Source organism: Maniola jurtina, chromosome 26 (genome assembly GCF_905333055.1).
Source record: "Maniola jurtina chromosome 26, ilManJurt1.1, whole genome shotgun sequence".
Taxonomy (NCBI): Eukaryota; Metazoa; Arthropoda; class Insecta; order Lepidoptera; family Nymphalidae; genus Maniola; species Maniola jurtina.
This window is the reverse complement of record NC_060054.1, coordinates 4085318-4099987: the sequence shown is the minus strand read 5'-3', so window position 1 is coordinate 4099987 and position 14670 is coordinate 4085318. Positions and strand designations below refer to the sequence as shown.

At 37.3% G+C, this 14670-nt stretch overlaps 2 protein-coding genes across 2 annotated transcripts; both read right to left on the bottom strand.

Annotated features, from left to right (window-relative positions):
* Positions 1-7029: 7029 nt before the first annotated feature.
* LOC123878634 lies at positions 7030-9827 on the bottom strand. The gene is made up of 2 exons (XM_045925947.1): positions 9375-9827; positions 7030-8477 (listed from the first exon to the last, which is right to left on the bottom strand). Exons 1-2 carry the CDS (start codon positions 9668-9670, stop codon positions 7598-7600), a joined length of 1176 nt encoding a protein of 391 aa, XP_045781903.1. The 5' UTR covers positions 9671-9827; the 3' UTR covers positions 7030-7597.
* A 1345-nt stretch (positions 9828-11172) lies between these two features.
* On the bottom strand, positions 11173-13003 carry LOC123878681 (THAP domain-containing protein 2-like). The gene is made up of 2 exons (XM_045925993.1): positions 12764-13003; positions 11173-12437 (listed from the first exon to the last, which is right to left on the bottom strand). The coding sequence occupies exons 1-2, from the start codon at positions 12945-12947 to the stop codon at positions 12103-12105; spliced, it is 519 nt and encodes a 172-aa protein (XP_045781949.1). The 5' UTR covers positions 12948-13003; the 3' UTR covers positions 11173-12102.
* Between the last annotated feature and the right edge of the window lie 1667 nt (positions 13004-14670).

The following is a 14670-nucleotide window of genomic DNA, read 5'->3' as shown; positions in this document are numbered from 1 at the left end:
TGGTTTTGTGAACATTAATATCATCACCAATTACTACTTGGAATGTACCTGTAGCATAAAATCGTAGTGCAATGAAAATTTGTTCCAACACAGACAGTGTATATTTGCGATGCGTCACGGGAGCCAGAGCAGAGCTAATCATATCACTTATGTGCACCACAGTGTTCTTATTAAAGCGATATCTCACTTTAAATTCATCTTCCGTAAACATTTCGAAAGGATTCCTCCTAGATCTCAAGTTCTCATTTATTACACGGCTTACGCTCAACATGATTCGAAGTTTTATTTCTATCACCACCAACACCAATCACCACATGGCTACTCTGTCCTAAGGACTTGAGAAGAAGCTGTGAAGGTGGAAAATAGCCAAGAAATATTCCAAGGCAAAAGAGAGACCATCGTTGTGGCGCAAAACGCCAATGGCGAGGCCAGCGCTAGTCGTCTTTATTCAGAACTGGAACTGAGTGATATTTTGTTAATAGTAGTGTTGACGATAGATGGCTATTATGTAGTGTTTCTATAAAAGATGTCAACAAAAATCAATTAATATCCTACGAAGAGAGATAAATGCAGGCCATATGAATATTGTAACACATATTTGAGCCCCGCGATGCTACATTCCGAGCCAAAATGACCCAAAACAATGTTTGTGAACAGTGTACCTACGTGACAATGGAATGTACTGTGACCTTTTTCTGAGAACTGCATCGGTTACTTATAAAAATTACTATATGGAATTAGAACAATTAGATTTGTGGTATATGTCAGAATCACAGCCTTGAAATGCTATGAAGTGTACCGGTGCAAAACTGTGGATGGTACTCTGGTCGCTATGATTTTTGGTGCAAAAGTTCCAGAAACTCCAGCAATATCATGAGGTAAAAAACTGGGAGACGAGGCAGGATAACAGTGGAAAAGAAATTAAAGAAAAACATGTTATTGAGATCTTACTTTCAGAAAAGTTAAAAAAAACTGTCACATAATTGTCTTCATTCTTTAAAAGACAATCAAATCTGAAATTTTTGATCTATCAACTTTTGGTCTAAAGTATGATTTGCCCAGGCGGCATCAACAAAATCGCCGTGATCCGACGTGAATTTGTAGCGGACAATATTTTGCCTGAGACGGTCGCAGTGTTTCAAGATGGACGACGAAAAGTTGATTGAATTGAAATTCACAAGAAAGTATTCCGATTTTGAAATCAATAAAATTTATATGAAATAAATAAAAACGTACTGTGGTTCCATCGTTATCCAGTTGGATAAGGACATAGCGGCTTTCCAGACCATTCTAAATAACCTAAATAAACAGGGTCTTAATCATCATCTAAGATGGAAGCGAGCTAACTTGGCGGGTTAACTAAGAAGCAATATCACTACTGTGGTGTCAGAATACTCCTGTATCTGTAAAAAGACATTGGTTCATGATATAAATGGAAGTAGATACACGTAGCTACCTAGTGAATTAATAATTCAATGCCCTGAACTGAATCGCACGAGGATCGCTTTTTTTGGTATTTTCCATGGACGTACAATTTTCGCTTCGCTCAAGTCTTCAAGTTCGTAAGTCTTTGGTATTTTCATATGTCAAGAAGTTCTTTTGAAGAATTGCATGATATTATAGTGAAAGCACGTATACAAAAGTGCTTTAAACTGGTCTTAGTGGCTTATTAGTCTTAGTCCATTTTGGGTTGTTGAGCTTACAGACCGTGACACCTGTGCTTATGTTACTCATGAAAAGATCAATTTGAAATTAGGCGCCTGAAAAATGCAATGTTCTTGACTTTGCAACATATCAAACTACACTGGATTACTACTCTCCCCACAACGTCCACCCCTGCGCCTCTAGCAGAACCGGGGCTGTCCCCGGCCAAGCCGCGGTCGGAGTCCTCACTACTGCGCATTAAAGCGCAGATCAGGGTTGCGGCGGCGGTGGGGATAGAGACAAGCATCCGGCAGGCGGAGCAGCCGGAGGAAGGGAAAGAGGAATCCTTCCTCTCCGAATTATCGGCTACTGGAGGAGGGGCACTGCATGACATGCCCCGCCTTGCAAATAATCTACTACAGAAAACCAAGACCAGGCTGGAGGAAAGCCGAAACCTGAACAGGGACATTAGGGAGGACGTAATTAATTAATAAGCGGCCTGCATGGCCTACACGAAATGATACTGCGCCTAGCCGACTCTCGTAACAGGCACATCGCGGAAAAAGAAAAACTTCGCGCAGGTTACGAAAGGCGACTGAACCAACAGGGTGCTAAGCATGCCACAGCATTACAATCGCTCTCCGAGTCATTAAATAGCAAAATAATAGAGACCCAAGAAACCATCGAGGCGGCCCGAAAAGAGATCAAGGCGTGTCGTGGCGGATACTGTCGTGACTGTGAGTGTGCACACTTACGTGTCGTGTCGTGGCGCGTTCTGGCACAAAAATGAGGATCCAAAAAAGACAGTTTGAGCATCTTTACTACATGCACGCATAAGACTCTTTGAAAGCATTTTGCATCTCGCATATTAGCTGCCTGTTGAAAATGGAACGTGCGCCTTACTGCGGGAGACAAAAACACGGCCTAAATAAATAATTTTAAAAGAGTAAACTGGGCAGCTTATGCTCAATCCGTTAACTGCATTCCAGACAATAGAGATTGCAATCCAGCAATCGCGCAAAGCTTCCCGCTGGCATCCAAAACTTAACTCCAGGGGACAGATTTCTCTGCTCGAACATTGATGAGCATCGTGTGAACGAGACATTTAATCTTTACTACGTCATATTAACATCATTTTTAAGAATTATTTGTAATCATAGTATTATTAGTGTAGATAGGTAGGTAGTTTTTTTAGAAATAGCAAAAAAATCATTAAACAGTTAGAATCTTAGCGACCTTAAATTGTCTTAGAAGAACGGGTTGCGCACATGTTCGGTATACCGAAATACATAGGCATTGGGGTCCCAAGATGCTAGAATTACGAGCTCGCACCGGAAAGCGCGGCGTGGAAGACCCGCTTTTGAAATACAACCAGCAATGCTTCCTCATCAGAATTTAATGACACAAAATTAGACAATTCAACAAAAATAAATTATATTATAATTATAATTATAATATTATAATGTAATATAATATAATAATTATAATTATATTAAGGGGTGTTTTTTATTGAGGTATAGAACTTTAAGTTGGCATCACTTTTTTAACTGGCGGCCATTTTGTCAGCTGTCAAGTGATTAATATTTAGTTTGGTTTGCCATTTCATCATGAACAGGTTGACAAAAGAACAACGCTTGCAAATCGTGCAAATTTATTTCGAAAATAATGGTTCAGTTCGCGAAGTTTACCGCAAGCTCCGTCCATTTTATGGTCGACATAATCGTCCATCAGAGCAATTAATTCGGTTAACCATGGATCGTTTTCGCACTACGTTTACTCTATGTGATAATACGCATCCGCAGAGACGTCGAACAGTGCGCACCGAAGAAACAATTGCCGCTGTAGAGCAAAGTGTTGAAGAGGACCCGAATGAATCGATTCGCCACCGTGCACAGCAATTGGAGCTTTGTCCATCAACTTTATGGAAGATTTTGCGCAAAGATCTTGGCTTGCGACCTTACAAGATCCAGCTTGTGCAAGAATTAAAGCCGCGAGACCATGCAATGCGTCGTGATTTTGGTGTATGGGCCGAAAATGAGATTGATCTCGATGCTGATTTTCATCGCAAAATTTTGTTCAGTGATGAGGCTCATTTTTGGTTGAATGGCTACGTCAACAAGCAAAATTGCCGCATTTGGAGTGAAGAGAATCCACATGAGACCCTTGAGACGCCATTACATCCACAAAAACTGACTGTTTGGTGTGCTCTATGGGCTGGTGGAGTCATTGGGCCATACTTCTTCCGAAATAATGCTGGAGAGTCAGTTACCGTTAATGGAGACCGGTATAGAGCCATGATAACCGACTATTTTGTTCCCGAATTGGATGGCATGAATGTGGATGAGTTGTGGTTCCAACAAGACGGCGCTACATGCCACACAGCGCACGTCACAATCGATTTATTGAAGGAAACATTCGATGAGCGCATAATTTCGCGGAATGGACCTGTCAATTGGCCACCAAGATCGTGTGATTTGACACCATTGGATTATTTTCTTTGGGGATATGTGAAGTCGCTCGTCTACGCCAACAAACCAGAAACGTTAGGGGACTTGGAAGCCAACATTCGTGGCGTTATTGCCAACATACGGCCCCATATGCTCGAAAAAGTGGTTGAAAATTGGACCTGTAGAATTGGCCTTATTCGAGCCAGCCGCGGCGGCCACATGCCCGAAATCATATTTAAACGTTAATGGCATAAAATTATCCTTCCAATAAAGCCAAATTGATGGACATTAAAACGATTTTCTTGTGTTTTATTTCAATTCGAAGTTCTATACCTCTAAAAAAAACACCCAGTATAATTATAATAGAGATTGCAATCCAGCAATCGCGCAAAGCTTCCCGCTGGCATCCAAGACGTAACTCCAGGGGACAGATTTCTCTGCTCGAACATTGATGAGCATCGTGTGAACGAGACATTTAATCTTCACTACGTCATATTAAAATCACTTTTTAAGAATTATTTGTAATCATAGTATTATTAGTGTAGATAGGTAGGTAGTATTTTTAGAAATAGCAAAAAAATCATTTAACAGTTAGAATCTTAGTGACCTTAAATTGTCTTAGAAGATCGGGTTGCGCACATGTTCGGTATACCGAAATACCGATAAGGATTGGGGTCCCAAGATGCTAGAATTACGAGCTCGCACCGGAAAGCGCGGCGTGGAAGACCCGCTTTTGAAATACAACCAGCAGACCTCACTCACCTACTACTACTACTACTACTACTTCTACCTCATCAGAATTTAATGACACAAAATTAGACAGTTCAACAAAAATAAATGCTTCTCACTATGATAGATGGAAAGGTACAACTCGGTCAAGCTAAGTTTGCACCTCGCGTTGTTTACGTCACACTGACGCTTAGGTACGGTATGCGAACCGTACTGACGCGACAAGACGATCGCGGGGAGGTGAGCGGGGAAGTGGGTGGCGCCGCATTCCAGCGAGGTGCAACCTTAGCGCGACCGAGTTATATGTAATGCTGCCACGCATACTAAATCTACAATGAGATGCTATTTGTGCGGTGCAACCTCATCCGAATTTAATGATGTCACAAAAATGAGAATCCAAAAAAGACAGTCTGAGCATCTTTACTACACGCACGCATAAGACTCTTTGAAAGCATTTTGCATCTCGCATATTAGCTGCCTGTTGAAAATGGAACGAGCGCATCGGGAGACAAGAATTGGTGGAAAATAAAATCCAAGAAAAATTTAAGCAGCAACTCGGATTTTTAATGGACTTCCCAAAACACTGGGAATTATTGGGGAGTCCAATGAATGGATTGGAAACATGTAGATTGATAGATTCCTATTACTGGGAGTTGAAACACGGCCTAAAAATATAATTTTAAAAGAGTAAACTGGGCAGCTTATGCTCAATCCGTTAACTGCATTCCAGACAATAGAGATTGCAATCCAGCAATCGCGCAAAGCTTCACGCTGGCATCCAAAACTTAACTCCAGGGGACAGATTTCTCTGCTCGAACATTGATGAGCATCGTGTGAACGAGACATTTAATCTTTACTACGTCATATTAACATCATTTTTAAGAATCTCTTCGTGCTACTTCATCAGAATTTAATGATATCACAAAAATGAGAATCCAAAAAAGACAGTCTTAGCATGCAACAAATGACTTTTAAACCAACCAGCGTAGAGTCAGAGAGATCCTTTTCCGCAGCCAGATATAGAGACAAAACCCAACTCCAGGAGAAGATAGCGTCCATATGGGACCTCTCCTTTTTGACCATCCTAAATTAACCGCTGAATATTATTTCCTCGATATTATTAATAATTTTAAAAAAGTAAACTATCAGAAAACTGGAAAGTCCTTGAGTGGAGACCGCGTTTAAGTAAGCGTAGTGTGGGACGCCCTCCAGCACGATGGAAAGAAAAATACACTGGAACAGTTATTTGCCGAATTCTCTGTAGAAAAATGGGTTAACTGAGATAAACATGTACAAACTATTGAAGATGAATATTGTCTGTACGATCGCATCGTTGATGAAGAGATGGAGCGATTTATTATTAATTTGCAAGATTCTGACTCCTCAAGCTACACAGACAGTGATGATGATTCAAGCGATATGGATATTAGTGACGAATAGTCCTATAAAAATTTAGGTGTGGTTAAATATTTCTTAAACGGAGTTAATTATTGTTTTATGATTTTGTACCTATGAAGCTATTATAAAATATTTGTAAAACTTAAAAATAAATACTTAAAAAAAAGATACTTATTATATTTTTATTCTTTACCAACAATGTCTATCTCTATTATGTTTATGTTAATACACGCTGTGACTGCCCGTAAGTGGAGTTGCATAAGAGCCCTAGAATTTAAGGAACAACATGTATTTAATCTAAATGTGTAACTCTGTGGGCGGTACTATAGTAAATAAATAAATCTCGAGATAAATCTTTGGATTATTGACTCCGTGTGTAGCGTTACCCGCCCCCGCTCCCTTCTTACCGCGCAGGCGATACGCGAGCCGGTATAAACGGTCGGCCTATAGATGAAGCATTTCTGGCCCCTTGAAAAAAAAGGCGCTAGATTTTAACCACCTACAAAATATATAAGAATCCGACTGAAATTCAATTTTAATAAAACTCATTTCCCAGTTTTCCTCCAACAAGCGCTGAAGCTTTAATAATAATTTTGGGATCCATCTTCCGATGCATCTTGATTAGAATCCTTATTATTTAGAAGTTCTTTTTTACATCAAAGATTGGAGTGGATTAGCGATCCGTCTGTTGATCGAGAGCATAAGAAAGAATCATCTTCATGGTGAATTCTTCCTGATTAATTATAGTTAAGATAATTAGAATAACTTAGTTTAAATTAAGTTACTTTGTGGAAATTCACAGTCCATTCAAGGTTGTGTTACGCCCGTAGCTCACCTCCGCTGCGAAACCATAACAGCGGAACCGCATTAATTTCGCTGTGTTTTGTCCGTATGTAGGAGAAGCGGAACTGCCACGGAACTGCCTGTTCTAACGCATAGATTTAACTATATTCTATCTCTTTCCCCGCGCGGTTTCGTCGATAATACTCCGACGCCAGCCACACTACCGCGCTCCGGCTGCCATTTTGTTGCGGTGCCGCGTTGTTTTCGCACGTGTTTGTGGAAATCGACAAAAATTAAAAGCGAAACTACATTTATTTCATAAAATGGACGTCGATTTCACAGAAAAATTAATTCAAGAGGTCAGAAATAGACCTATTCTTTATTTATTAAATCATCCGGATTATAAAAATAATATGAAAAAACTGCAGGCATGGAGAGAAATCCAGAGGGAATTAAATGAGGAAGGTATGTAGTCTTTTTATAATAATAATAGACTGTATTTGTAATGTATTTGTTTATTTTGCTTATAAGATAATATTATGTATTATATGTATAATTATTTATTTGTACTTATTATAGATAATATTATGATAACGTTAAGTTCTCTGCGTTTGTGTAAAATATTGAACGAATTTATCTCTGACCTCAAACGCTGCCGACGATGCTCTCTGTCGGTTGCCAGGTCTATTTTGTGGTAGAAAGGCACCTAGCTGTTCTATTTCAAAGCTGGAACTGGTATGTACGGCTGACTCTTTCGTCTGTATAAAGTTGTGCAAACAACAAGCTGCTTTTACAATTTTTATTGTGTTTGTCAAATCTGTTTCGAAAGGTCTTAGGAAAATCCTAAACTTCTGTGCCATTATTCCAAAAGCACATTCCACAACTACACGTGCTCGACTGAGCGCCTGATTAAATCTCTTTTTATCTCTATCTTGCATAGCCGCTTCTCTTACAAAAGGTCTCATCAAAAACGTTTCCAGCTTAAAGGCACCATCCCCTATTAAAACATAAGGCAAAGGATCTGTGCCTTGTTGTAATGGTTGGGCATTTGGTACATTAAGTTGACCAGTTCGCAATAGTTGTAAAAAAGGTGTTTTTTCAAATATAGTACTATCAGAATCTTTTCCAAACGATCCAATGTCAACATATATGAATTTGTAATTAGCGTCTACAACAGCCAATAACACAATAGAAAATTTACTTTTGTAACAGTAAAACATTGAGCCGCTATCTGGAGGGCATTTAATGGTAATATGCTTTCCATCCACGCTACCCAGGCAATGAGGAAATCCCCATTTCCCAAAAAAGACTTCTGCGATATTGAGCCACATTTCTTGTGTAGGTTGTGGAATGGCTAATGGTTGTAAAACATTCCATATTTCCTGACATACTTCGGTCACTATTTTTGAAACTGTTGAATTTCCTATACGATATGAAAACGATAATGTCTTATAGCAATCTCCAGTAGTTAGGAATCTGCAATGAAAATAATATTAATTTTGAAATAATATTAATTTTGTCTTATTTTGTTATTTTTCAGTCGTAACTTTGAAAGCGAAGTGGAAGAATTTAAAAGACTCCTACAAAAAGTACAAATTATCTAAAAAGAGTACAAGTGGCCAAGCTGCAAAAAAGCTTCAAAATTGGACTTGGGCAGATCAAATGAATTTCATTGATCCAGCAATTACATTGAATGAGACTCAAGGTAGTATGGAATCTCTGAATGTTGAAAAAGTTAATTCTACTGACTCTCAATCTACGGGAGACGTAACTACACAAGACGTTGCACAAGATACCCGCCCGCAAGAAACTCAAAACGCCCAACAAATTTATAGAAGGCATAGGAGAAGTAATCCGGATCCGGATCCAACAGATAGAATGATCCAGTACTTACAAAATAGAAGAGATCGCAACAGAAGTGAAGATAAAGTTGATGTAAAATGTGATGGAGTAGATTTATTATTTTTGGGATACGCTGATACTTTCAAAAAACTATCAAAGCGAACACAAATAAAAGCAAAATTTGATATCGCCCGAATTTTGATGGAGGCTGAATTAAGTGATCTGGAGGCTGTAACTTCTAACAGCAACTCTACTGCAACGGGTAGTTTCAACTACTCTGTTCTAAGTGATACCACGCATTTTCCGGCTACTCCAGGAAATTACTCCATGATCAGTGACGCAACAGTTACTGACAATGCTAATTATTATATTCTTCCACAAGAGGGCAATACGGCTATACCTACTGATTTAACAACCTCAAATCAAAATGATCATGAACAAATCAACATGTTTCACTTATCGTAGAGTTAGTAACATGCCGAATATTTTTTTTGTATTAATGATTAATAAATAAATAAATAATTTACTTACCTCAAAGTTAAGGCTAATCTTTCTCTGCTAGAAATAGCTTCCCTAAACCTTGTATTTTGTTTAGTAATATGTGGCTTCAAAAGATTATGTAGATCTTCAAAACTCCCTGGGCTCATTCTAAAATATGTATAAAAACGATCTTCATGTGACTCTAGTTCTTTACATAATAGGTTTTCTCCTAATTTCTTCCTTTTTTCATTAATCTCGTGCACCCAAATTCTACGAGATTTACGCCTTTTCAAAGTTAAAGTCCACAATAATATTTCCTCCTCCTCTGACTCTGATAACGACGACATTTCGCTCCGATGGCTGACTGATGACTAGCAGGTTCCGACGCCCGTTCCGCAACTACACAACTACACTTTATCGCAGCGGAATTCCTACAGCGGTTTCGCAACTGAAGTTTCGCAGCGGAGGTGTGAGAGGAGCATAAAGGTTACAAATTACAAAGTGGTAGATTATTTTGACGATTCAAAAGCATTTGTAAAAGTTTAATTGAATAAAAATATTTTGAATTTTGAAAAAAGAATGTTACAAAAAATAAGACCTTAGTTTCTTGTCGGTTTCTTCTACGGCACTTCTTTCAGAATATGCATTCCGAACCTGTGATACGAAAACTTGACGAGATCAGCAAGTACTTGAATACTATCAGGCAGGTTTAATAAGCATGACTGATATTCCTCTTTCCTTTCTAAGCTGGCATGAAGCTTGTGTCAAGACTAGGTATAACAATGTAACAAAAATAAGAAAGTCTACAATAAAATTAAAAATAAGTAACTAGAATTGAGTTTCTTGTCCATTTCTTCTCAGTAGAATATACATTCCGAACCAATAACAAATTCACTACACACTGATGGACTTCAAACTTGATGACTTACATTATTATTATTGTAAATTGTAAATTGAACACTTGAAAAGAGCAACCGCCGAGTTTCTTCTTTCTTTTCGGTAGGAACGTCATTCAGAACCAGTGGTAAATAATTTTGACGATTCAACTTGTAAAAGTTTATTTGAATGAAAATCTATTCTATTCTACAAACATGACTGATAATCCATTTCTCTTCAACCAACAAAGTCTGAAACTTTGTGTTAAGGCCATGCACAACGTCACAAAAATAATAGAAATTACTATTCATAGTCCACAGTCAAACGGTGTTGCCGAAAGAATGAATAGAACAATTTATAACAGAGCAAGAACATTACTAATTGATACAAGATTACCAAAAACGTTGTGGGGAGAAGCAGTTACGTGTGCAGTATATCAAATTAACAGATGTCCATCATCAGCAATAAACTTTGAGACACCAGTAGAGAGAATGGTTGGAAATATAAAAAAATTTTAAAAGAAAAATAAAACCGACTTCAAAAACCAAAAACACTAAAAAGTAGAAAATAATTTTTGTTTAGCTACACATGTAATGTACCTAGGTATGAAGTCGAGCGAGCATATTAAAACAAAATTAGAAATCCAAGAGTGAAGCTCGCCCGACTTCATACCTAGGTACATTACATGTGTAGCTAAACAAAAATTTTTTTCTACTTTTTAGTGTTTTTGGTTTTTGAAGTCGGTTTTATTTTTCTTTTAAAAATTTTTTATTTCACAATTTTTAGTGGCCCCACTGTACTATAATATGCTAGGCCCAGTTAAAACCCTACTGTTTACTAAGCTATTACAGTGATCGCGAGCCATTTGCTCTTATCCATTGAGGAGTTCACCAAATTTATATGGGACCACCTGCACAGTATACACTTTCAAACAAAAAAAAAAATTCCAAATCAGTCCAGGGGTCTTTGAGTAATTGGGGAACATACATAAAAAATAAAAATAAAAAATAAAAAAAGATCCCAACGAATTGAGAACCTCTTCCTTTTTTGGAAGTTGGTTAAAAAATCTATCGAGATTAAGAGTCTTTGGTTCTAAAGCATGGGTGCACATTTTACCTAAACAGGATAAACTTCTAGAAAGAGCAAAAGAAATGCGATTTGTGGAAGTCCAAAAGAGCTTGTTTATCACAAACTATACAAGAAAAACAAAAATACTTGACAAGATTATTGAATCTTATGAACATGGACAAATTGAATTGTATATATCACACTAATCTATACATATAATAAAATTGTAGAAAAGTGGTGTCTGTACAATGGAAATATATAAAAAAAAAGTAGCAGGGGTTGTTATTATATCGATGCCGAACCCGAAATTGTAATTAATTTTTTTTGTCTGTTTGTCTGTTTGTGTACGGAACCCATATAGGATCACTTTTTTCTTTCTTTTTCGCTTTTCAGGGCTGGCCTCGAAAATATTCGGAACGCATTCATTTTTCTCTGGTAACTTTTCGTCTGCCATGTTTTAACAATTTCGCTGTTCAAAATGTGATATCAAATGTTATCAAAGAGGAATAATGAGTTGAGAAAAAATTATTTTCTCTCCGAAATATGTTTGTGATCAAAAAAATTTTGTTCTAGCTATGGGTCGATTCCAATTTTTTCTTAATACTTCATTTTATTTCACTTATACTTACCATAATATCTTTGACTTGAATTATGATTATGAATACCAATAGCAATTTTATATTGAAATTCAAAAATTTTGTTCTCAAAAATAATAAAATACAAAATTCTTTGCTTTCCACTTGAGTAGAAAAGTTTTAGATTTACCGCCACTCCTGTTAATTTTTTAAAAATTTGTAACTAGCTTTAACGGCTCTGGGTTTTAGCCTTTTTAAGCCTACATCCTTTTACCGTGAATAGTTTTATTATTGCCTCTCATAGCTTCTAGTGCTAATATTCCCAAAGCACTACCACACTGAGTGCTAACAGATATTGCTTTTGGAGTAATGTCTTCTGTTGAGGACTCTATTATTGTAGGTTTTTCTATTTCAGTACTCGTAGAGGGTTCTGGAATACTTTCATCCACAGTTGGTTGACTAAAATCAATTTGGCGTCTGCTTCTTTCCAAATATCGACGGGCTCTTGATGTAGGCATTGCTGATACATGGGTGGACCAAGGAAATATGCTTGGTATGGTCCCCTTTTTTAAATACCTGCATATTTGAGGATATCCTGAAAAATAAAAATAAATTGAACAAGTCAGCAATATTATTTGTCTAAACTAGTATTAGGTACCTATATTGATAAAAATAAGATCTTTTTAGACCAGGCCTAAAACTATAGGTGGGTAAAGGGTGACAGGATTCATAGTGATACATTAGTGATGCATGGTTTGTTTATTCTTTAAAAGAAACTAGGGAAATATTCAAACCAAATTATTTATGTTGGAAATCAGCTTTCAAACACAGTAACATATTTATAGTTCCATGAACACACTGGTACAAATGATAATGCGATTTTGTGACACTAATGTCTGAAATTAGATACTTTTAACTCACCTGTGTAAGCTGACTCTCCTACATAATCAGACTCTTGGAAATGATTCCGACACAACCTGCTATGCAAAGTCGCCACAAAATTTTTGCGACGTATAACCTTCTCCCACTGTTTTTTTAACTTTGGATCCTTCGGAAATAAATGGACACCGGAGTTAGTACATCCTGGCACAGCACAAAGAGGCATATTTTGAGAAAATTAAAAATTACTTTGTGAAAGGTTATAAAACGCATGAATATGAGTTTTCAATGGCCATGGCGAAGATGCGCCGCGCCCAGTGTTGCCAGTGGCAGATAGTCAATTGTAACACGAGACATCTCAAAATGTAACATTTTCACGAGAAAAGTAACATTTCCTTATTTTTCGTGGAAAATAAAAGTAATAAGGTGCACAGGTTAATATGGCACTTTATTATACAAAAATTTAAACAGTTTTCTTGTCCCATTAGTTAAGCTTAAAAAGAATCGTAATAATAATTGTTGATTGAATAAATTGACTGCTGATCCTGAAAAAGAAAAACAAATCAATATGTAAAATAATAATATAACAACGGATTTAGAAATGTCTTTGAATAGCTATAACTTATTTTGTTAATCAATTTATAATACAAGTGTAAATTAAAAATTTATATCACCCGAACAAGTGAAGATTACATTAACTAGAAAAGAGCTGATAATTTTCAAACGGCTGAACCGATTTTCTTTGATTATAGCTAAGAACAATCTCCATCAAGCCACCTTTCAAACAAAAAAACTAAATTAAAATCAGTTCATTAGTTTGAGAGCTACGATGCCATACACAGATACACACGTCAAACTTATAACACCCCTCTTTTTGGATCGGGGGTTAAAAAGATTAAAATCGTTTTATATCGGGCGATCTGGCAACACAGGACTGTTTGAGTTTGAGAGGCTACGCACTAGGTGGACTTTGTCTGTGTAGCGTTTGATGGCGCGCGTGTGGTGCCTTTTTGGAGCGTTTTTTTTTTTTTTGTTAAAAGTGGCTGGTTTTTGTGTTTCACTGGCGTTTTTGGTGCTAGAACCATGCTGGAACTAACTGGGAAGCGCTCTAAAGGGGCGCCGTACGTATGTCGGCGAGCGCCGGCACAGACGAAGTCCTTACTTATATAGTTTCCCTAACTTGAAAATATCTACAAACTTGACATTGGCTAATCTTTGTAAAGCCAGACGAGAGAATAAAAAAAAACGCACTAGGTAGGTACGCAGTGAAGAAAATTACGCGGGAATTTCAAATTCGTTTTGTTAACTGAACAATACTAGGTAGGTACCTAACTACTTACCTTGGTCTCAGCAAAGAGATCGATAGTTCGATAGCAAAACTCAAATTTTAGGTTACGCCGGCCGGTATCTACTCAGCTCGCTCTCATTCCTGTAAAGAAAACCGAAGTTACCTACAACAATAACTAAGTAGTAAATAGCTAAATGATCTTCTGGAAACTAATGTGACTTAATAATAAGATGACAGTCAATACAAAAACAAACTGCTTTCAGTTGCAAATACTATGACTTTGTTTTTGCATTACTGATTCCCTAATTAGTTAACTACTTACTTATTTACTTAAAACTACATTGTATACAACATTTACTTACCAAGCAAGTAGTGTTAGCAACACATATACACAGTCGATAAGGATAACGAACAAACCAATCACTTTCGAATTTTGACGAAATAAAGATACAATTTTTTTTTGTACTTAGATACCTAACTACAATATCACTACCCCGCAACGAATAACTTTTTTTTTTCTCTCGTCTGGCTTTACACTGATTAGCCAATGTCAAGTTTGTAGTTATTTACAAGTTAGGAAAACTATATGTATAAGAATGGACTTCGTCTGTACCGGCGCCCGCCGACATACACGCGGCGCCCCTTTAGAGTGCTTCCCAGT